The 24,091-nt window shown below is 39.9% G+C and overlaps 1 protein-coding gene across 3 annotated transcripts in view; it reads left to right on the top strand.

The window, feature by feature from the left end:
* inpp4b (inositol polyphosphate-4-phosphatase type II B) overlaps positions 1-20,086 on the top strand; it is a 161,679-nt gene extending 141,593 nt beyond the window's left edge. Inside the window, exons 18-20 of one of the 3 annotated variants that reach the window (XM_066679299.1) lie at positions 4,841-4,995; positions 18,712-18,876; positions 19,337-20,086. In XM_066679299.1, coding sequence (XP_066535396.1) covers positions 4,841-4,995; positions 18,712-18,844 — 288 coding nt within the window. In that variant the 3' untranslated portion in view covers positions 18,845-18,876; positions 19,337-20,086. Of the gene's footprint in view, positions 1-4,840; positions 4,996-17,185; positions 18,606-18,711; positions 19,007-19,336 lie in introns of those variants that run through there. The other 2 variants (XM_066679298.1, XM_066679297.1) reach the window with 2 other exon arrangements.
* The last annotated feature ends 4,005 nt before the right edge of the window (positions 20,087-24,091 follow it).

Here is a 24,091-nt window from a genome sequence, read left to right on the forward strand (position 1 = left end):
TCCATATATTCAGCTTCTTTACATTTAATGCCCATTATCTTCCTGTGAATGGTAGTGGTTCCTTTTTCTATTCGCTGCACTGCAAAACAATTCAAAGGAAACCTGTGAAATAACACTGAGGTAGTAATAGCTTAGATGTATGTATTGAAAAGTTCCACAGCAATTCCAGAACTTACTCAGAAAGAGGTCATTGCCACTGTCCAAAGAAAAATATTTATCTCCAAATAGGAACTTTACAGAAGAAGGAAATAACCTTAAGTTTCAATAGAAATTTATTTTTGAAAAATTTAATTCCAAATAATTTCAGAGAATTTCTAATTCTTCGTTCACAATGAAAGTTTCTGAAAATTTGAAGGACAACTGCTGTGTACACTTAGACCACACAAAAATGGAAATACATGTTTTCCTTTGGACAGTGATGATATTATACCCTCTTTTCCACAAGTGAACACAGTTCTGGGATCTTGACAAAAGAATCAAACACTAAAGCAGCATTCTCCCCCTGTTTAAACAGCCCTGATTAGAACGGCTGGTTTCAGCACCTGCTCCTTTAAATGATAACAGCCCTCTCGCCTTCACCCCACCCCCAAGCACACAGCAGTGAGGAGAAGAAACTCTAGTTTTTAGCCATTTTCCTTTGGTTGTCTTTCTTTTCCATTCCTGTTTTCTCCATGTGGTTGTGTTTTGTGCTTTCCGCTCTCCCATAAAGCGATGTAAAAAGCAGTACAGTATCTGAGTTTTATCACCTGATTTCACACTTATGCAGCCCATATAAACTGACAGGGTGGGCTTGTTACACAGACTGGCGAGGTCTTTTTAGGTCATTTAGCTCCGTTTCTGTTCCTCATTTAAAAAAGTTGTTGTTCTTGTGAAATTTGTGATGATAAACTTATGAACCACTAAGATCACTGCAGTTTGCTAGTCAGACCAGGTCAATTTGAATTGTTCTCCAACAGTTGTAGCATATCATAATGCATTTGGATAGAGAACCTTTTAGGAGCTCACATTAATCCCTGTCGTTTGATTATAACAAGTCCTTTTTGAGTCAAATACAGACCTTAATGTGACCGGACAATGACACAGAAAACAAAATACTGGACAAACACTTGGCTCCACATAATGCCACACAGTTTGCACAGTTTGTTTTATTTAGCAAATAATATGCATGTTTTCCAAACATAAACTCATACATTTCCATCCACTTTCACCTTGAAATCAAGTATTTGAAGATGAACTGAGAGGATGTTTATATACACACACTTTCTAAACCTAGTCCTGAGGACTTGCTCTGACTGGACTGTTCTATATTTATTGTTTTAACAACATTGGAATTGAGACATTACCACAAACATACCCCGCATGTTTACAACAAAATGTGTTTTCCTACCCTGCTCCATACGTTTCATAGTGCCGTTTCTGCAGTGCTGAACCTGGGATAGCACTGACCTTGGGAACAATTGGGGGTTATGCTCAAGGGCACTTCAGTCCTTTCCCACCATTTCCTCATGCTCCTCATTTCCTCATGCTCCTCAGTTAATTTCGGGAGCACATTCCCTCTGCAGCTGGTGTCTGCGCCGCATTGACATTCTCTCTTTAAGTATTCTGTTTTAAGGCTCGTTGGCTATGCGATGATGTGTTCCTCCTGCTTGCTGACTGTCTGGGTTCAGATTCCACTGTTTCTTTGGATTTATATTTCATTGTTTTCTTCCTTGTTTGACCTGTTCTGAGACCTAACTTTTCTGCACATGGGCCTACCACATTTACAGTGGGATAGCTCATCCTGTAAAGCACCAGTCTTTTAACACACTAGCCTGGGTTCAGTCCCACACTGAGAGGGAGGCCATTGTAGATTTAGCTATGCTCTGACATTTTGGAGCTTAATGTTAGGGTTAGGTTTAGATTTTGGTGTAGGCTTAGGATTAACGATTGGTTACGGGTGAATTTTTCACACATGAAAGTGCAATGTTCTTTTAGCAAAGTTCATACTCATACTGTATGCAACTGGAGACCAGGGTTCCTATTCAGGGAAGCAGCAGTTCAACGAAAAATGAGACCAAACCCACAACAACTATAAAACATAGAGGCCTGCTTTTAGTTTTTCAAAGACCTTTGAAGGGAATTTTACCGTTTACTTTTACCGCACGTTCTGCTTATGATTATTCCAAGTATTTTCTGAAAATAAAAGAATAAACCACTTCCACTTTCAAATTCCTGTTGATTTATTAATTTATGTCTTTTTCTGAGATCAGATTTCCTCAGGTCTGTAGTGAATGAACGCTGTGTCTACAGTAAATGAAAGCTTTAAGCACTGTTGCTATGATCAAGTTTGACTTGGTGTACCTCCAAGAATCATTTTTATCTCATTTTTATCTCTTCAGAAAGAACAAAATGTATCTTCTTCTTCTTGGAAGTTAAGAAGAATAGATCTTCGTTAGGACTATCATATCTTAATAAACGATGGATGGAATGACATGAATGGAAATGAAAGAAGGGTGGTCTCTGACTTCTGCACAGTACAGTACAGAGTGTACAGACCGGCGTAACAGATAAGGATCTGGTGTGATAGTGGGGAACACCTGAAAGGATTCTTAACCAGAAAAATGACGTTAATTGCTGAGTCACCTTTACAGTTCTAAACCAACCTGGATTTACTGCAGTGATAGTGACACTGCCAAAAAGCCCTGACTCTCTAATTCCATCCCTGTCATAAACCCAGGAGGTGGTAAAACCATCTTTCCATTGCCATCCTTCTTTATTATATCATCCTTCTTTATTCATCCTCCTTTTTTATAAAAAGGGTGTTTAGTTAGGGCGGCACGGTGGCGCAGCAGGTAGTGTCGCAGTCACACAGCTCCAGGGGCCTGGAGGTTGTGGTTCGATTCCCGCTCCGGGTGTCTGTCTGTGAGGAGTGTGGTGTGTTCTCCCTGTGCCCGCGTGGGTTTCCTCCGGGTGACTGTCTGTGAGGAGTGTGGTGTGTTCTCCCTGTGCCCGCGTGGGTTTCCTCCGGGTGACTGTCTGTGAGGAGTGTGGTGTGTTCTCCCTGTGTCTGCGTGGGTTTCCTCCAGGTGACTGTCTGTGAGGAGTGTGGTGTGTTCTCCCTGTGTCTGCGTGGGTTTCCTCCGGGTGTTCCGGTTTCCTCCCACAGTCCAAAAACACACGTTGGTAGGTGGACTGGCGACTCAAAGTGTTCGTAGGTGTGAGTGAATGTTTGTGTGTCTGTGTTGCCCTGTGAAGGACTGGCCAGTGATTGTGCCCAATGATTCCAGGTAGGCTCTGGACCCACCGCAACCCTGAACTGGATAAGCGCTTACAGATAATGAATGAATGTTTGTGTTAGGGTGTCACATTTAAAGAGGGGGTGTTTAGAATGCTTTCAAAAGCTTAACTCTTAAACACTTATCTGTTGTTTTCAGACACAATTACCTGACTGCCTCAGGCTGGCACAGTATTTGGATACTGTCCAGAGGAATGTGCCAATCTTGTGGCTTATCATGTACTCTGTCCTTTCCTGTATGCCGCTCCTGTAGGTCATGAGCGTGATGGAACTTATATTCATCTGGCAGCAGTTGTACACATGCCTGCAGTTAGGTAGAACCTGCCGTTTACTAAAACGTGAATTCAGCTCGAGCAATAACCCCCAGAATGCAGTGGGTTGAACGGATGAGTGTGTTCCTTTCACCTGTCCTAACTTGCAGTTTTAAATGTACTGGAAAAGTTGGGAAACCCATTTCAATGGGCACTTGTGTAAATTGTTACCTAGGGATTTTATGTTTGAAATAATAGTTATCCTTACACACTCCTGTCATCTGTGAGTTCAGAAGAAAAGTACAGAACGTTTCTCACAGGGATTGCCAGGTTTTCCCACATGGAAAGATTTGTTCTGATGCAGTTCATTTGTCAATTGTTAAAGGAACTTAAATCAAAGTCTTGTGGCACAACCAGCACATGTGGAGAGCACAGAGTCTTACACTAAAGGAACACTAAGTAGTATTTCTGCCTTAAAATTACAGCTTCAAAATCATTATAATTCTCCACTGACCTGGGATAGGGAGAATATAGCCTCTGTCATTGCTACTCTGGACTTAGCCTTGCAAAAACTGCGCTATGTACATTTTGGAGAAGGGTAGGAAACAGAGTGAGCGGAGGGAAATTAGTAAATTGGCTCTGCATATGTGGCTGGAGTTATAAAAAACAGTGCCTGTTCCTTTAAATGAATATGAGCCACAGCTCATTTAAGCCCAAGAGTCCAAGAGGAGCAGAAGCTCTGGTTTGTAGCTGTTTTCGCTCCTGTCTTTATTTCTCCATGTTAATTATGTTCTCTTATGTTTCCATTGTGATTGTCTTTCTTTTGCAGATGTCCAAATTAATGTGCATTTGCATTGATCATGTGATGTCCCCTTTTAAATTTCTAAAACTGAAATTACTTTGAAAAAAAGGTACATTAGAGGAAAGGTTAGTTGAGTCATATTTCAAATGACAGCCCCCATTCTTAGAACCATTGGAGAAGTGTTTGGTTTTTTTCCCTTTAGCCCCATTTCTGTTCCTCATTTGAACAAGATGTTGTTGTTGTTGTTGTTGTTGTTGTTTTATCCCGTGTTTCCTGACTTAGGCAGACCACAAAGAAAAACGCTGATTGTGTTGTTTTATTTCTGTTTGTGGGTTTGTCGACTTGAGACCTCCACATGCACTGTGCATGTGTTCACCAATAGCACTTTTCATAATAGATATTACTGCATCAATAGTCTCACAGTGAAATAAACCCCTAGGAACAAGGCATGGGTTTCACAGAGCAGTGGTTTATTGTTAGTAAATGCACATAAAACACATTCTCTCTTGTCAGATTTGCCGGCGATTAAATGGCATTCGCTTCACCAGCTGTAAAAGTGCCAAAGACCGGACGTCCATGTCAGTGACGCTGGAGCAGTGTGCCCTGCTAAGGGATGAGCACCAACTCCACAAGGACTACTTCGTCAGGGCCTTGGACTGCATGCGGAGGTAAGAATCCACATCGACATAATGCATCCCCATGTCATTAACACATCCTCACCTTCTACCCCTCCACCTCTGGATGACTCTCAATGACTTTTAGCGGAGTGTGAACTACGGTTGTCAGTATTGGAAAGTTTAAAGTGAGCCATCATCATTCCTCAGTGATTTTTAACTCTCAGACTTATACTCTCCTTCTCCAATACTACATTCAGTGTAATTACAGACACAGCAGGGCTGCTGGGGTTTTCAAACACTGTCCATTTTATGGTTCGTTGGTCCACTTTTTATAGAAAGTACACCTCTATGGACAGAGGAGCTGAAAAAATGGCCAATGAGTGCAGATACGAAGAGGGTGGTTTAGTGTTGTGGTGTTTATCACAAATTTGAAGAGAATTAATTTGCAGTTGTTAATAATTTAATAGAGTTTTTGATGTATTATTTATATCAGAGTTCACATTTTCCATGAATATTGCACCCCTTTTTGGCAAATCTGTGAAATACTGATTCATGAGGCACAGCATAGCAGTTTTGCCTGTCACCAATGAGTTGAACCAATTACAGTAAACTAAAATAATGATAGGATTGTGACATAATGACAATTACAGGAACTCGATGATGTGCTGATTGGGTGCATCATAGTAATAACAGCAAAATAATCACAAGCCTCACCTCACCACAAGCATGAACTAAACCACATCCACATCTGTGAAAGTGAAACTAACTTGAGTACACAACAATGCTCATTGTGTCTTCATAACAAACATACTCACTTCAAAGCAGCCATTGATAAAATAGTAAATTTTACTGATCAGAGCCTGAAACCCACTTTAGAAACAGAGGTGTGTAGCTACACCAAACCTGTTTTTAATGGAATTTGGTGTTTTCTGTAAAAACAAGTATCTGTGATATGTTAATACTAACTGACAAAAGCACAAATAAAATATTTCCAAAACATTTATTTTTCTTATTGGATGCTTGAAACACACTTAAAACCTTTGTGAATTTTTCTTCTCTAAAGGCTTCTTCTATAGTTACAATGTCAACCTTGTAATAATAGAGGAACCAGTCTAGCGCATCCTACATCAATCTGAAGAACCACTTAATGATGCAAAGAACCCTTTAAGGTTCTTCAAATGTTCAGGGTTCTATATAGAACCATTTTCTTTACTAAAGTACTTTAACTGAAACCTCATTTTTAAGTTTGTAGTTTAGTTCTATTGATGTTTTTTGCATAAATTCAAAATTACTTAATTCTTGACTCTAGAAGCTTAATCATTGACACTGTGTGACAACTGCGCAGTTCTGATAAATCAATAGTTAGTTTGTTTTTGCTGGGATTAATTTAATTATATGTAAATGTTTAACTGTTATTCAGAATTCAGTAGTACAAACAAGGCTATGGCTCTACACGTTCATTTACCGACACCACTGTGTTAGCTTCTCTACCAGCAGATTTTAAGTAGTGGTTTTCTTTGTTTTTCTGATTGCAATAGAGGTCACGACATGTTCAGGGAGTTAACTTCAACCCTGAGCCAGACCACAAAACCCACATGTCATGAGGTTCAAAATTTACACAAGAACATTGTAAAACACATTGTATCTTATTCTCCACCTCAGCTAATGTTTTTAGCCTAACTACTAATTACAATAGCCCTAAATCCAATAGTCTAATTACAATAAATCTATATATGTATAATAAAAAGGAATATAAAATAAGTTTAAGCTCATGTCACCATTGGTTAAGTTTGGTAACAAATAAACCAGGGATGCACTACATTATTTTCAGCCCAGTTTCACCCCAATAAGACCTGTATGACGCATGTTCACTCGGAAGCAAATTTCCAGCTGGGAATTCTTGATCTGAAGCAGATAATCCCTAGCATTAGGATTATGGAAAACTGCTAATATGAAGCCATCTAATCCATCAAAGGAATGATTGGAGACCTTCCAAACACGTTTGCTTTTTACTACTCAGAACATTCCAAAGTCCTTTAGTCTGAATTGTGATGTGATTGTGATGTAACTGGACAAGTACATCAGCTAATAGCCAATAAAGAAACTACATAAATGTTATATTTTTATGTAAAAAAAAATAAGAAGAGTCATACAGGCACAGCACACATCCAGTTGACCAAAGAGATGAAGCTAGCTGCCAGATTTAAAAAGTAATAGCAGATGGCTAATACCATGAAATCTGCACATGATCTAGTATCAAGACATTCTGGGTGAGTGGAGGATGTTGCTGCAGATAATCTAGGCCAAGTTTCTACAACTACAGTTTATTTCAAAAAGAATGTCAGATGAACAGCTGTTCAAAGACTTTTGATCAGTGGTCCTACAGACACTTCCTGTTCTTCCCTAGGCTCGGTCAATCCTCCAATAAACAAATTGCGTAAAATATTTCAAAGCTGTTTTTGGTGTTCTGGCAGCAGCAGCAACTTTGCACCTGTTGCTTTTGGCCGAGTGCACAGTGAATGATGGCTATGTGTAAATACACAAACTAAGCTAGCGCGAAGGGACATTCAGCTCTGTATCCAGATGTATTCTGTCTTTATCTAAGAGCCTACTGTGTGCTGTTTTACCACAGAAAGACAAGTATAAATGTGTAACATTGATGTACCCTGGTTTCTATTTGGTATCAAAAAGTGATGTAGTGTAGACTCAGTTTAATCAGCAAAATGATCAGGAGCTCTGTGTATATGGAGAACAACACTAAATACAAGTTCAGATATGTCAGATAACAGGTGCATGCTTTATTGAGCGTACCTTTATCACTCTGGAGTTCATCAAATAGTTGCTTTGTATTTTATCAAGACCTGTGGTTCTCAAACCACCCATTATCAAACCAAAACCTCCAAGTACCACCTATGTTTACCACATAAACATGTGGCCCCTGGTTCTTCCTCTCTTCCGGGGTCACATTGAATTTTTGCATGTTATTGTTGCTTTTTATTTACTTGAAGTTTGCTTGCTTAACATAAAATAATCTAAAATAATTATCGAAAATAATTACAAAAAATTATAGAGAGAATACAAATAACTACAGGCCTAAACTGAATGTTTTAAACACAATTATACATTTATGAGAACATATAAAATTTATGGGAAATAAGTGTTTTGAAAGAAATAAAAAAGGTGAAGAGGTCAGTTTAATATAATTTATGTGCTTTAATAGACTACAGGTGAAAATAGCACGGCGGTGGCTTGGGGCAGGGTGTTAAACCTTGTTTTAAGGCTGTAATTAAGTGAAGAACGGCCACATTTTCCTTCAGCTGGGTGTTTTCTTCTATTTTGATTCCAGGTGTACAGAATTCTCACTTAGTTTTTCTCTTTTGCCCCTGGATTTATTCCTTCTGGGCTTCGTAGTATTTCTCAGGGTTGGTCTCGGTTTGTTTTTCTCGTTTTTGCTTTGCCCTTTTTATAATAAAATCCAAATTGCTCTCGTCCGTGTCTACCCTTTGCTTACGTCCAGTCTGTCTCTAGCCTTTGCTAAAACCTTTGGGTATTTTGAAATCAGAGACTGAGGATCCTATTTGTTCCAGTATAATTATAACCGTAAATTTTAATAATTTTGATGATATAATTGTTTTGGAATACGGTGTTTAAAATCCAAACTGAGGGCAGTGTAATTTGGAATGTGGAATGTTATTCATTGTCTGATTCAGTTTGAGTTGATTTCTGGTAAATGGTTGTCTGAGGCTACTCTCAGCTTCTAAATGAGTGGTGAAATTCCTTGTCCCCTATGTCATGTTGAATCCGGAATCTGGAGGGTGCCCAACTCTGACAGAGACAAAGCTTTGCTGTGTCCCTCCCTTAAGAGAGCATTTCATGGACTTCATGTCCTGAAACAGAGCCAACCTCTTCTTAGATACTACTATACTGACCACAATCTCTAGGCTCAAAACCAAGCCCTAATTGCCAGTTCTCATTGACATTTTTTTTCCTAAAAAATTTTACAACCTTTCTTACACTAAGAGAAAGTTTGGAAAGAGTTTAGTTTTTCATTTTCAGTCTTGTCTTTTTGCTGCAAACAGATAATACTATAAACATACAGTGATTTTTGAAACCATTCCATGAAAGGCAAGTCTTGGATATTTAACTGCAAAAGGAATGAGTGATAAATAATGTAAATACTTGCCACACCAACTTAGATTCTGGAGATTTGTTTCACTCATTTTTTAGAACTGTTTTGCTATGTTTTATTAATTTGGAAGCATCTAAAAAAAAATAAGAACCTGTAGCTGTCCTAAACATTTTTACAAGGTCTGGCTTGAATGGCACTATAATTGGCCAGTCGAGTGCATGAGCAGTTATAGTGTTATACCAGCTGGCCATTTTATAATCCCAGGTTGGAATCTATATCCAAGGTCCGGGTTTGAAGATTTCTGTAGTAGAAGAAGTACTCTTCTGTAGTAGAAGAGACATTAAGTGCAGAGTTGTGTTGTGTGTGTGATAATCTACAGCAAGATAAATAAGAAGGGCAGTACACCAGACGTCCAGATGTAATCGAGTGTAATGTGCATTGATAATACAGAAGTCTTCAGGGGTGTGATGGCACACAAGAAGCTTCTCTGTACTTGTCCTGTTTAGTTATCTTGATACTCATTTGGCTAAACTGCCAGCCTGGGGGAAGGTGTTGGAACTGGTGGTGGACAGGGTGTGACTAGACAGTCAAGTAAAACCTGGGTTGTTTAAATGGTTTATTGTTTCGTTCATCACTTTTAATCTTCACTTAGGCATTCAATTTGAAGAAATATAACTATGGATTCTTGAGTTAGGTATCTGCATCACATTTGTGAACCTTTTGTCTGGGTCAGGCAATCGATAGCACACACATAATAACACTGAACGTAATGCACTCAGGCAGTAACTGGGCACTAATTCACTAGGGAAATGTGAAGAGTATTTAGAAATGTTATGTTCCATAATGTGAGTGTAAAGACCATTATCTTATGACAGACACCGTACCTTACGGAGGGTGTAAATAGACATTTGGGATTCAGCCTATGCTTTGATTCGGCATGGAAACATCTCTCACTGATCGCTCACATTTCAGACAAAAAGAATTTTTTTATTAACCTTCCTCCTGTGTTAGCTTTCTGTTACCATCTCTTATGTTAATGGGTCTGTTTTGACCCGTGTCTTCTTGTTAGTCTTCTTTATCAATAAAAAGGATTGGTTTTAATTGTTCATTGTTGCAGACTGTAAACTGGAGATGTACACGCTACAAAATTCTAAACTGACTGGGCCTTACATGTCCGGACATGTCTGTCTTCCCTTGTTTTGTGAAACAGACAAAGATAGAAGCCCCTAACTGAAGCTCGAGTGGTTGTAAGAGGAGCCAGCTGTAGGCTGTTGGTGTATAGTGTGTTTATGAGTCCAGATTTGGCACTTGTTTTGTTTTCTGATTTAAAATTACACCTGGGTCGAAATTGACTCTAACAACAATAATTTAGTAAAAAAATGTTTTTATTATTTTGTTGAAATAGAAGTTCCTGACAAAGTCAAAAAGTCTTGATGCAATAAACAAATTTATGGAGTGCTTGTATGCACTTATAACCTAAAACGGGTCGGTCAAGACCCTAACACAAGAGGAATGTTAAACTTCAAGACAAATCAGAGAAATAATTCTGAAAGGGGTCTCCAGATTTATGGAGAATGTGCTGCTATGGATGTGTTTTATACAGCAATTACAAATAAAAAGGTTTATATATGGCACCACATCATAATAATAGAGGAACCGCTTTTGGTGCTTTTCTAAAAGGTGCTGTATTAAACCATTTATACCACATTCTCCATCAATCTGAGGAACCCTTCAATCAAAACCAGGGTTCTTTATAGAGCCATTTCCTTTAATAATTATGTGTTTACCAGAGACCTTTGTGATGAGAATAAAATGATGAGCGTTTTATAAGAAATCCCATGGTGATAATCAGGACATTCTGTTGTTCTTTTCACAGAGGATTCCGGTTGTTTGTTGTGGCCACGGGGCAGAGATATGTGACATTGTTTGTTTTGAAGATGAAAGGGGAGCAGGCTGGCTTAACCTGTTCATACTAACAGCCTATGTACTGGATGTGACCTTGATAGGATATTTTCTCCCAGATAGGAAACAAATGGTAGTTTAGGGAAGGTATAGAATGGGAAGCTACCTGGCTGAGATTGACATTGCTCTGGGTTTTGCCACTCGTACCCAAAAAGCCTGGTTCCAGTCATTTTCACACTGTGCACACTGTGTAGTGTAGTCACACTTGTTCATGGCAGTAGTTTAGTCCAGGATGTTCAGCATTGTTGACATAATGCCAAATGACTTTTTATGCATGAATTAAAAGCACTCGAGGCACTTTTGCTTTCAGGTGGCAAAAGCGATGTCAAACTGGAAAAAAAATCAAATGTAGAAGTGGAAACCACGTGATTTACAGGGAAACGAAACCTTTTCCTTTTCTGTAAAGAGTAAAATGCATCTGTCATCAGTCGTCAAAACAGTGATTTTAGAGACCATCGCTTCCTTGTTGGACAGCAGGGGGTCAGGGAAGGACAGGTCATTGACTGCAATTGGAACAATAGGTGCAAATAGAAACACTCCAAGTGGACCTTGTTTGGATATAGTTACATGAATTTTTAACCTGATGCCACATTGGTAAATTCCAATCAGGGCAAGACTAAAATGGATAAGAATGTTAGCTCAGTTTAGAGATTCCATGAACAGCAATGAGGACACGCCTCCAGCAAAACTGTTGAAAGCTCTGAGGTTATGGTGTGTGCAATGGGGAGTTTTAGGCCAGAATCATCCCCTAAGCAATGTAAACAATCAAGTGACAGGGCACACCCAGAATGTGTCAAATGCTTGTTACTGTTGCTCATACTCAGTGCTCTTCTTATGTTACTGTGGTTATTAAAATCCTCAGTTCTCAAGGGGATAAAGGCAGAGCCATCGAAGCATTCCCAGAATAGTCAGACCGCCATGGTCACTCTCATCCCAGCTATAGACATCTGGCCTCTAAAGCTCGTTCTCTCTATAGGTATGAAGTAAAGCACCTATGAAATGTACTATTTTTTTAGTTCTAACCCTAATCTTCCATCTAATCTATTTAATATAGTTTTCTTTTCTGTCTAATGTTCATGATTTTAACCCAAAAGTTGGAAGATGGTCCTATGTTTGTACACAGCCCTGGCTCTGTAAATGGGCAACAACTGGGACAACTGCCTTGTCCAAACTCTCTCTCCCCATTGTCCACTTGGGAACAGCCAAGAATTGGCATTTGGATGGAGAAACCTCAAAACATTGAAAAGCTTGAAAAGAGATGAGGACAAAACGCAGGATTAGTAGATTATATCAGTACTGATCATTTATTGAATGCCCCTTGTGTGTCTTTTTATCGACAGGAGACGCACACACACAATGCAGCTCATGCTTGCATTATGTTTAAGCAGTAGTACACAGGAGGGAGTGCTATAATGTGAGATCTTGGCACTGGTGTGCTGTGGACATAGGCACGACCACCGTTATACTATAGTTCGTTATTGCTGTTTTTTATTAGGTTTTATGATAAAGAAGACAAAATAATTATTTGTTGGTTTTTCAGCTTTCCACAAGGTAAAACGTTCCATTCCTTTACACAATCCTTTTTGCTATGTTCTACTAATTTTGGATATTTAACTGTAATTTTTGAACCTTGGTTCTCACCAGCGAGCCGGTCACCGTTTTCCCGTGAACCAACGCTGTGTTAATTAGAGCTGATCTTGGTCTAAATCAGTTCAGCCTCAGAGCCAGAGATAAACGAATAGAGTCAGTAAAATATCATATGACTGTAACCATTGTTTACAGCTGGTTTAGATCATAGTGATACATGATACACATGTAAATGATGCCACGTTTTATCTGTTTAATAAACTGTGGGTATTTTGAAGTGTGGTTTCATATCTCTCCTGCTGTGATGATGAACAAAACAGCAGAGCATATTCAAAGACCCTAGTTCCTTTAATCCAGTCAAACACAGTCACAGAAAACATAACAATTTCTGGTTTATTTTTTCCTTTTTTTGTTTGTTTGTTGGGCGGCACGGTGGTGCAGCAGGTAGTGTCGCAGTCACACAGCTCCAGGGACCTGGAGGTTGTGGGTTCGATTCCCGCTCCGGGTGACTGTCTGTGAGGAGTTAGTGTGTTCACCCTGTGTCCGTGTGGGTTTCCTCCGGGTGCTCCGGTTTCCTCCCACAGTCCAAAAACACATATTGGTAGGTGGATTGGCGACTCAAAAGTGTCTGTAGTTGTGAGTGTGTGTGTGTCTTTGTTGCCCTGTGAAGGACTGGCGCCCCTTCCAAGGTGTATTCCCCGCCTTGCGCCCAATGAGGCGCAGGACCCACCGCGCCCCTGAATTGGATAAGCGGTTACAGATAATGAATGTTTGTTTGTTTGTTTGTTTGTTTACAAATCACAAAGTCCACTGCATCATAACTCTTTACTCAGTCTGCAAATCGAAACCGAACTGGTTCCCCGTTGGTTGAAAAAGCCTAGGTACCCCCCCACTGACTTGTAAGGGTTGTGTCGTTTCTGGGTTGTGTGTATTTTGCGGAGTGCAATTATTATTGTATAATATTGCCATTCCTGGAACATCTCTCAGCCAATCACATTGCAGGGTCTAAACAAACTCTTGTATAATACAACCTTTTGTGGTAACTTCTTGTGGTTTCTGAATGCAGCGACATTTTGTTTAGTGCAAAGTGTAAATGTTGGCATAGTTACATACGTTATGTTTTACGCATTTTATATACGCATATACATTATATACATTTTATATACGCAGTTATATTTGCAGCATTTGGAAGACACTTACAGTGTCTTACAGTTATAATCAAATTATAGATGTAGGCTAATTTACTGTTAGGTGTTTTCCCCAACTGTTTCTGCCACAAACTAGAATTTATGAGTTTTTGTGTATAAGTATTTGGCTGCATCCCAATTATGTAATACATACTAATAAAATACTGTATATACCATGCACTCACCTTAAAAGTGTGAGTTTGGCTAATACACAAAACATGAGCATACTACATTGCTTCTTATCTAAATAATGAAACCTTTTACTCATCCTACTAGCACTGGGCACCTTGGATGTCACACATGCAGGTCATCACGTTTTTCATGCTGTAGTTTTCGCCTAGTAATTTCAAGTGGTTTCACATCTTTAAATCTATAAACATGGGCTGAATGGAATGGAAAATACCACATAATTCACCAGGGCTGTTGCTGTGCTATTGAGTGACTTTTACCTGCACTACATTCTTACTGTCATTGTTTTGCTCTTAACCCACTGCAATGGAAACTGTGGGGTTTGTTTATTCCACAGTGGGAAATGAATCAGATTACAAACGACAGATTGCAGAGGTGTATGTTGATCATATGTCATCAAAAATATGGAGGATAAAGTCCGCTGAATTTCAAAATACAAATTACGAATAAATCATTCAATATAATGATTAATAAAACTGTAAAAATTGATAAAATACTTAATCCAATATGAAATATAGTAAAAGTAAACAATGAAATATGGCTTAGTTTTTAATGTATTTGCTTATGGTTTGATGGTGTTCCTACATTGTATTGTATTATTTAACCTAAATGTTAAATTCCATATTTATTATCTATTCTCTATTTCCTTGTTCCTATGTTAATGAGGGCACTGTCAAGTCAATTATATCAAAGCATCTCATCAGACTTCCTGGTGGACTGTGCATGCTTTGCTCCATCAAAGGCTGCTGTCGGAACAATAGCTGCAAACAGACAACAAAGAGCCACAAGCCTGAGACTCTTATCTGGGGAAAAAAGGCAAGGGCTGAGAGATAGGTATCAGGTGGAATCTCATGGTTAAGCAGCTTGGAGGACTTGCTTCCTCAAAGGTTAGTTTTCTTTTATATCAGATCCAGGTCAGTCTACAGCAGATGGTTATAGAAAAAAACCCTGAGATAAACTGGATACGCCTCAGATCCCAAATCCGCCAGGGGTCTGAAATAATATTAATAACAATAATAATAATAATAAATAGAAGAACACAAAGAAGAATTCACTGATCTTGACTCACCGTTTAAAGAGGGACTGTTTTCTAGTGTTTATAAACATAAGAACAGAAGGAGGGCTCTCTGTGCTAAACTTGAGCTTTATGACCATTTCAATATTTAAAAACAAGTAAAGGAGCTTTAAATTCTTTCCTAAAAGACACTGCAGTTTCTACGGTGCTTAGTCTACAGTTCTCCCTATTACAGGGTTGGATGCCCCTACAATGGACAACAGCAGAGACCAAGTGGAGCTGGAAACTCACAAACCTGTAATTACGATGATTAGGTTTAGCACTGAGAACACAGATTTCATGCAGGTTTCATTCCCATCGCCCTGAGACACTACCCTAATCCCAACAGGGCTGAATGGCAGTGCCTTTATCAGCAGTGTCTTGTGACCTCTGACTGATTCTGCAGCAGACCTGACATCAGTTAAACCAAATTTTGTCCCGTTCACTAAAAATCAGAAGACGACTGCGGAAAAGTAACTAGAAACCATTTCAAAACACAAAAACTTGCATCATTCTTTCTGCGCTGCCTCAGACCACGCTCTTCAAGTGGTCAGCAGAATTGTACAAAGATGAGTGGAGAGTGGCTTTTACTTGCGACATCCAAACAGCATATTTTCCATGACTTGTGATACTAAATGACAGCTAACACTATATAGTATAAGGTTTTGTATAGGTAGAAATGAAGGCAAGCATTGTAATGTAAATCACAGGGGTTAGGCTACATATGACATTAAGCTAAGGGTTCTATTACATGTATACAACAGTTCTGCAGCGTAAAGCAGTAAAGTAAGCCTGACAGACAAGCATGTCACTAAACCGTTGCTTAGTAACGTGCATTCTGACCTGGAATACAAGAAACGGGATCCATATCCGTCACACCCAGAGAGATGCATTTGTCAATGAGCTAGCAGGATTGTGTAAAGTCAGGCACGTGTGTGAAAAGGCAATGGCTTTGCACATATGCTTCCTCTACTTGTTAGAGACTCCGAACACCAGTCATAGCTCATCTGATCAATTAAAGCTAGGCTCTCTCCAACAACATTCCCAGCTTGAGTAGGAACACCACATATTCCTATGAGTCCTTGGGGAAGACCCCTAACACTGCATTTACCAACATGTGTGACATTATTGAGTATCTTTAGAAAACTCAGATTTCGACTTTGGTTTCTAGCAATGCCCTTATTCTTCAGAACAGTGGCAGCCGAAACAAGCACTGCCTCTTATCCAGTGCAGTGCTGAAACCTTACTAGAGTTACATTAACACTAATACTGTTAATTTAACACTGAAAGAATTTGCTGTGTATGTAAACGCTGTGCTGTTCTGCACAGCTCCCGACTCATATGAGCTCCAGCTGTTAGTGTGATGAGGTAGTGACTGAGAAAACTGCTGTGATGTTATTATTACAAATGCAGAACCAATCAGCAAATCCCTACATCATTAAGCCCATCCACCGGCAGGTCTCGGCATGGTGAGTTAAACTGGGCTGAGCACAGGGGGTCCCACACTGATCTGTGTCTATGTAAAAAAAATAAAAACATTACTGGCATGTTAATACTTCTTTATAGAACTGTTTGGTCCTGCTGTGGAAAATAGGCTTGGAGTTCTCCTCGAAGCGTGTTGAGCTGTCAAATGATGTTGTTATAGCAGGGGGTTGCAAAAGGGCATTGGATGTCTCACTTTTCTAAACATGTCCCAGCATGTGCTTGCCTTTATTCCCCTACCTTCCTTGGTAGAATTGTGTGATCAGGATAGACCTGGCTTATGGGTGGGTGTATACAACTGAGTTAAAATATTAACAAACACACAAACAAGCAATAAAAACAGCATAGAGAGTTGATTAAGATAGGGTTTACTGATGGTTCTAGATACTCCAGTGCTGTGTAATAGGGACCCTGTTTGTTACACAACATCCCTTCAATCACGCCCACCAACTCCCTAAGACATCATCCATCAGAGCACTGCCAGCACCTTCACATGTGTGTGCAAGGCTGTGGGAGTGTACTTTTACTAACCCTCTATAACGTGTCCATGTGTGTGTCTGTGCATGTGTGAATGTCTATGTGTGTGTGTGTGTGTGTGTGTGTGTGTGCGTGTTTCTCTCTCTCTCTTCTGTCTGTTTATGATCTGCTCAGCAGTCGGCTGGCCCAGGGAGAAGGTGCCCAATGGGACGACCCTGAGGCCGGCTCAGTAGCCAATCACAAGCCGGCGTCCCGCCACTTCTACCCAATCGCTCTCCTGCTCGTTAGCTCACACTTGCTGGTGGTGTGGCTCATACTAAGTCTTGTTTTTCTGCTTGCAAAATATCAATAAAGCGCTGATTATACCATAACAACATTTGTGCTGTCTTAAATTTCTTCCTCACCTCCGCCTGGTGCTAAAGCGCTAGCGCTAACACTCTGTCTCTCTCTCTCTCTCCTTGCTGCCTCTGGAGAACGCTTGTTTACACGTTTGTCATTTCTCATGCAATAATCCTCTTAACAAATATGCCTCAGGGGCACTGCTTTGTGTCTTTTGCTCTGCTTTAATGTGTAGTAAGTGCACATTTGGAAGCGACACGTTGCCTCTGGAGTACATGAGGCGTCATTCAGCTGCTCCACGTCAACTCGAATATTTGTGTTTACCAAAAATGCTGTTTCAACAGCTGAAAAATAGTGGCAAATTCGTGCCCACTAATGTATTACAATATTTGTGCACTGATCAAATCCTGTCTCAAAACACACATCATCTACAGCATGAGGTGTACAGTATAATTCTCCGGGGTCCTCAGGACTCATGCATCATCTCACAGTGGTAAACAATCGACCTGATCGACTCAGTTGAGTGAAGGTATTGCTGTATTAACTGGACTAGCTCAGTTTAAAACAATAACGGTTCATGAACGTTCTCATTTATTACACATTAGATCAATAGAACCATCACGCTGTCCAGGTCTTGACCAAGGCCCACCATGTGGCAGGGAACAGACCTACTAAATATGGTATTTTCTGCTTCTTTTAGCAGTTTGGGAAACCTCCAAATACGTCTCCCTCAGGCCCATCAATCTCATGTGCTCATATCTTTTTAGCCTCCTTCTGTTTACTCCATTTGAACATTTTCCCAAATGTGATGAAGATATTTGATTCGACAGGGCTCTTGGTTCACATTCGGAGCATTTTTAGTTGTTTTGTCATTTGTTTCCAGGTTGGTCCAATGCCTACAATGATGGCTTTGTGCTAAGGCTTATTTTAGCATAGTTATTACTAGATGCTTTATAACTGGACTGATCAGTATCATATGTAGGAAATCCTTGAAGTCCTGTTCCCTGTAAAATTGCACAATGTTCGACTTCTAAAACAGAACTAACAACTGCATAAAAGGGGGAAGTATCTAACTTGGGGAGGAATTCACTGAAGAATGTGACTGTGTTTGATGTTGCCTTGTAGGAGCACTTGAAGTCAAAGAAGTCAAAGTCATGTCTTGAATAAGCTTTGTACAAAGCCTGTAGAGAAACACTGGTCAGTGGTTAAGCTGCTGTATTGTTTAATTCTCCATGCTGTGGTCACTTCTTTATGTTGCTGCTGTAAGTGGACATGATCCCCACCGCTCTCATGCTGCCATTATTCCATTATCATCCTCTCCTCTCCCTTCTCTCCTTCTCTTTTCATTTCCCTGTAATTAGAGAAGGCTGCCGGATTGAGAACGTGCAAAAGAATATAAAATGCAGGAAGTATGCTTTTAACATGCTGCAGCTGATGGCCTTCCCCAAGTTTTACCGGCCGCCCGAGGGGACTTACGGGAAAGTGGACTCATGAGACTGGATGCCACAGACTCCTCATCATCCCCAGTTTGTCCAGTTTGTTGCTATTAATGTTGTTGTTGTTGTTGTTATTCACTCTTTATGTTTTGTCAGAAGATATATTTTGTGCATTTAGGAGTGATTAAGATGTAAAAACATTGTGAAAAATGTAAAAATATGTGTGTGTATATATATATATATATATATATATATATATATATATATATATATATATATATATATATATATATATAAATGTATTTCTATATTGTATACTGCACAGAGTGCAGCAATACAACTGTTATAAGAAGCATTATAAATGTTTTAAATAATTAAAGACTTTTTTAAATAATGTTTTATGTTGTTTGGGGTATGTTTTGTTTGTTTGTTTTTTTGGGGGGGAGGGGGGGTTTGGAATTTTTTTGCATTATTTTGTGAAGAGTGAGTGTACAAAATTACTTAAATACACTAGTTATGACATGATAGTTGCATTCTTTTTGCACACTAGGGATTCACCTCAACAACCAGCAATCACAGACGCGACAGAGAGGAAATGACGGGGACTGACTAAAACAACGAAGGCCAGATGTGACTCCGGTGCTGGATTTGTTGTGGGCTGGACTCTACTGTGTATGGTATTCATGCAAAGAGGAGGGAATCATTCCTATACAATGTATAATACGAGTGTAATCACTATATAACTGTCATCTCTTATGAGATGAGTGAGGATAGCACCTTGTGTTGATGTACTGGGCTTTGTGTGGGTAGAGCAAGGTTTTCATCACTACAGATGTTTTCAGATATAATATTTTTTAAACAGATTTGCTCTTAAAATGGAAATCACTTTCTTTTATTTATAATAAACTGAACAGCACTGGTCTGTCACAGTGATCTCTCACACAGATCTCACTCCTGCTTTAGCTCCCACCTTTCTTGGGGGCGACCAGTCTCTTTTACACAAGAGATTAACACAAATGCAGCATGTATCATGGACAGTGGCCGTTATGTGTGTGTTGCTGGTAGTGTGGTCTGGTTTGTTTTTGAAATTTGAGCAGCATAGGTGTGTATGATGCAGCAGCAATCTAAGACCCACGTGTTCGGCCCACAGTAGAACATAGAGACGACCTTCCTTCGCCAACCACACTCTGGGCTAGACTTTCATTCTAGAAAACAATCAGAATTCATTCATTCATTCATTATCTGTAAGCGCTTATCCAATTCAGGGTCGCAGGGGGTCCAGAACCTACCTGGAATCATTGGGCACAAGGCAGGAATACACCCTGGAGGGGGCGCCAGTCCTTCACAGGGCAACACACACTCACACCTATGGACATTTTTGAGTAGCCAATCCACCTACCGATTTTTGTGTTTTTGGACTGTGGGAGGAAACCGGAGCACCCGGAGGAAACCCACGCGGATACAAGGAGAACACACCACACTCCTCACAGACAGTCACCCGGAGGAAACCCACGCGGATACAAGGAGAACACACCACACTCCTCACAGACAGTCACCCGGAGGAAACCCACGCGGATACAAGGAGAACACACCAACTCCTCACAGACAGTCACCCGGAGGAAACCCACGCGGATACAAGGAGAACACACCAACTCCTCACAGACAGTCACCCGGAGCGGGAATCGAACCCACAACCTCCAGATCCCTGGAGCTGTGTGACTGCGACACTACCACCATGCCACCCACAATCAGAATTGCTAAGGTTAATATACTGAATGAACTTAAAAGAATCAAGAATCCCTCACAGACTATATGTATAGTAGGATAGCGTACTGTTTATGGATCAGAGAGTCTGCCCCAAATATTATACACTGTTCAGTCACCCACACAAATAAAGCATGTGATCATTAAACTTTGTATATGTTATAAATTAGTACCAGACTAATGAGATGTCATGCATTTATATTACACAACACTGGAGCCCATTCCTGGGTTTGATTTTGCGATCTGGACCTTGATTTTTTCCTGCAGCAACTTGTTACATCTCCAGAGCTATTCCGGGAGCTTGAGGATCATTTATTATTTCTTTTGATCTCTGGGAATCTCTGTAGAGCAGCACTTCAGCATGTTTCAGCATCATGAGTTTCATTTAATATTCCTTTCATGGGTTCGACACTTCCCAGTAGCTAGAAAGCATCACATATATACATCATGCAACCATTCGGAATTTTTTATGGTGCCAGCAAACTCTGACTGCTAGACTGGTTATAAACGACATGATCATAGTAGTGTAATAAAGCTAACAATGCCATTAAACTGCTACTCTCAAATACGCCTGGCCAGTTTTCACAGTTAAACAATAAAAAACTATAAAAACACCAGCTTTTAAAATTAAACTTTTTAAAACCTTACTTTTCTGTGGTGAAGAATTAAAACTCTGCTGTTGTACAAACTGCTCATCTTACAACACAAGGCCTTAACCAAGCAGTGAAACACAGGCCCTGGTGGGTGAGGACTCGGGGCAACACAGGGACTGTTTTAGTTTGGTTAATGATCTCTTCCCAGAGTGTGTGATTTGACTCTTTTTTTAACTGAAGAATCCATTTTCTCTTTATCTTCTGTCTTCACCATGAGTTTCCAGAGAGTCAAGAAATTCAAAGGGATAGAATTAGATGTGGGAGTTGATTTACAGATACGAGGTCCACTGCGATCTACTAATATCCCTGCTGTGAGCCTTAATCTTATCCCCTTGTTATAAACAACTGTGTTGTTCTAGCGCCCTGCCCTTGATGTGTTCCTGCTGCCGATGAGTCCGGGAGGGCTCTGGATTCTGCAACCCTGAACAGGACAAAATATTAACAGAAGATAATGAATGAATGAATGAATGAATGAGTGAAGGAAGGAAGGAAGGAAGAAATGAATGAATGAAGGAGCAAATTAATGAATGAAGCAAGGAATGTACAAACAAAGGAAGGAATGAAAAATAATTATAATGAATCAGAGGGCGGCACAGTGGCACAACAGGTAGTGCCAGTTCATCTGTTGGCGAGCGCACACGTGACATTAATCAATCCACAAAAGACAAGACCTGTACACAGGCTGTTTACAGTACATCCCTTGAGAAAATAGTTTTTGATGGATGCCAGACTAAGTTCAGCCTGAGAAAAGACACAGCTGAGGAAAGACAAGGGGATGAAGTGGCTTTTATGTACTTCTCACCTCCTTAATGTTTTTCTATTATTTATACAAGAGAGAGCAGTTATTGAAAACAGTTATTAAAATAATATCCAAACTGTTCCTTCAGCAGCATGGTGTAAACCCTTGGGAGGCTCTGGTGGGAAACTTGTGAAAAAGTAGAACCCTGGCCTCTGTGACCAATGCACAGATGTGAGAACTATTTGGGAAGCCACTACTTGGTGCCTGCTGTTACTTTTTTCACTAGGGTTTACCCTCATAATGTCTGGGAAATATCAATGTATCATGGTGTGTTTTGGAGTGTTTGTGAGGATTATTTCACTCTGTTTCAACATGAAAGGAGTTTCCAGTTAACACAAAGCTAGGCACACCACTGAAGCCAAAAGCTCAGGAACACCCGGCAAGTACATCTCTAATTTCTGCTCTGGACAGTGTTTCCCTCTGGCTTGAGCTATTTGGCAAAATGACAAATTCCATTCAATGTACTCACCTCAAGTTTGAGTTATCAGGTTAATTGCAAGAACAGCACTGTAATAGTGGTATAATTTTGATAAGATTTTGACTGTTTGTAGAAATCAAATCCATGGCAAGGAGGCGCATGCAGTGTGATGTCAGACAAAATAGTGCCTTAAGAGAATGAAACTAAATTCGAAACCATATTACCATAGCTTTAGCATTACACACAGATGATGTCACTGTCATTAGCCATTTTATCACCTTGATTTATGTTACTGAGGGAAACTGTGTCAGTTGGGTTTTTTTTCCTCAGTGAAATAAAGAGAACGTGTCCTGATGCACAGTGGATGATTCCATAACATTCCTATCATTTCTTGCATTTATTATTTGCACACACTGGATGATTCCATAACATTCCTATCATTTCTTGCATTTATTATTTGCACACACTCTCAGTTGCTTTACTGGTGTCAGGAACAAGGAGGCGGATGCACACGCTAAAACACAGTGACTTTATTTACAACCAAAATATAACAAAACAAAGACAGACTAAGAACTAGAGAGAATACTTAAAGACCTAGACAAAGAGAGACTTTGAAAGAATGACCTAGACAAAGAGACATGGACAGAAAGAGAGAACTGGACAAACAGTGAACTGGACAGAGAGAGCTAAATAGACAGAGAGAACCACAGAGGCTAAACTAGAATGCAGAGTTAAACTAGAACACAGAACTAAACAAACTAAACTAGAACACAAAACTAAACAGAGTAATACAAATAGACAAACCAAACAACTCACAAAGCACATGGAAGAAACAGACAGACCAGGGAAGTGAATCAAATCGAGAAACAGACAAGACAGACAAGCAAACATGGACCGAATCAAAGAACCAACAAGACAGACAGGCAAACATGGATTGTCCAACCAACACACACAGAGACAAGGGAACTTAAATGCACACCACAGACAAGAAACACCTGGGACAGCTAATGAGTTGGCAGGGTAACAAATGCGACACAGACTAGGGCGGAGGAACAAAGTCGGGACTAGGGCGGAGACATGAACAATAACAAACAGAGCCGGAGCCAGAGCAGGGACAACAGGCAAAACAGAACAAGTGCGTGACAACTGGTCATCTTCATGATGTTCTTCCACATGTCCCAACATCGTCCATTTATGGTTCACCTAACAGCTTGGTGGTACGTTAGCAAAGTAATATACATCAAATAATCATCCTAAATTTACATCAGGCTGAGGGTTTACTCAGTGTAAAAGATGGACGGTGCTTCACAACTTCATTCATTCATTTGTCCGAGAGAACATTTATGAAACTACTAGTGTCCTGGATTTGTCAGTGAACCTGTGCTAAAGCTATTTTCAACATGGCCGCCCCTATCTGGAGGACCCACTCCAAGGAGCATATGTTGGTTCATTCAGGGATTACAAGAAATTTGATTCTTCAGCTCATGTGAGTTGTACTACATTGAAAGAAAAATATTAATGTATTCATTCACTGCTTCATCTTGTTCAGAGTCATGGTGTGTCCAGAACCTTCGAAGAAACGTTCAGAACGAGGCAGGAGCACACCTTGGGCAGAGCAATAGTTCATCGCAGGGCCGAAATTAAAGTCATAAGAAATAATCATTTTCCTGA

This window comes from Hoplias malabaricus, chromosome 8 (genome assembly GCF_029633855.1).
Source record: "Hoplias malabaricus isolate fHopMal1 chromosome 8, fHopMal1.hap1, whole genome shotgun sequence".
In the NCBI taxonomy this organism is placed as follows: domain Eukaryota; kingdom Metazoa; phylum Chordata; class Actinopteri; order Characiformes; family Erythrinidae; genus Hoplias; species Hoplias malabaricus.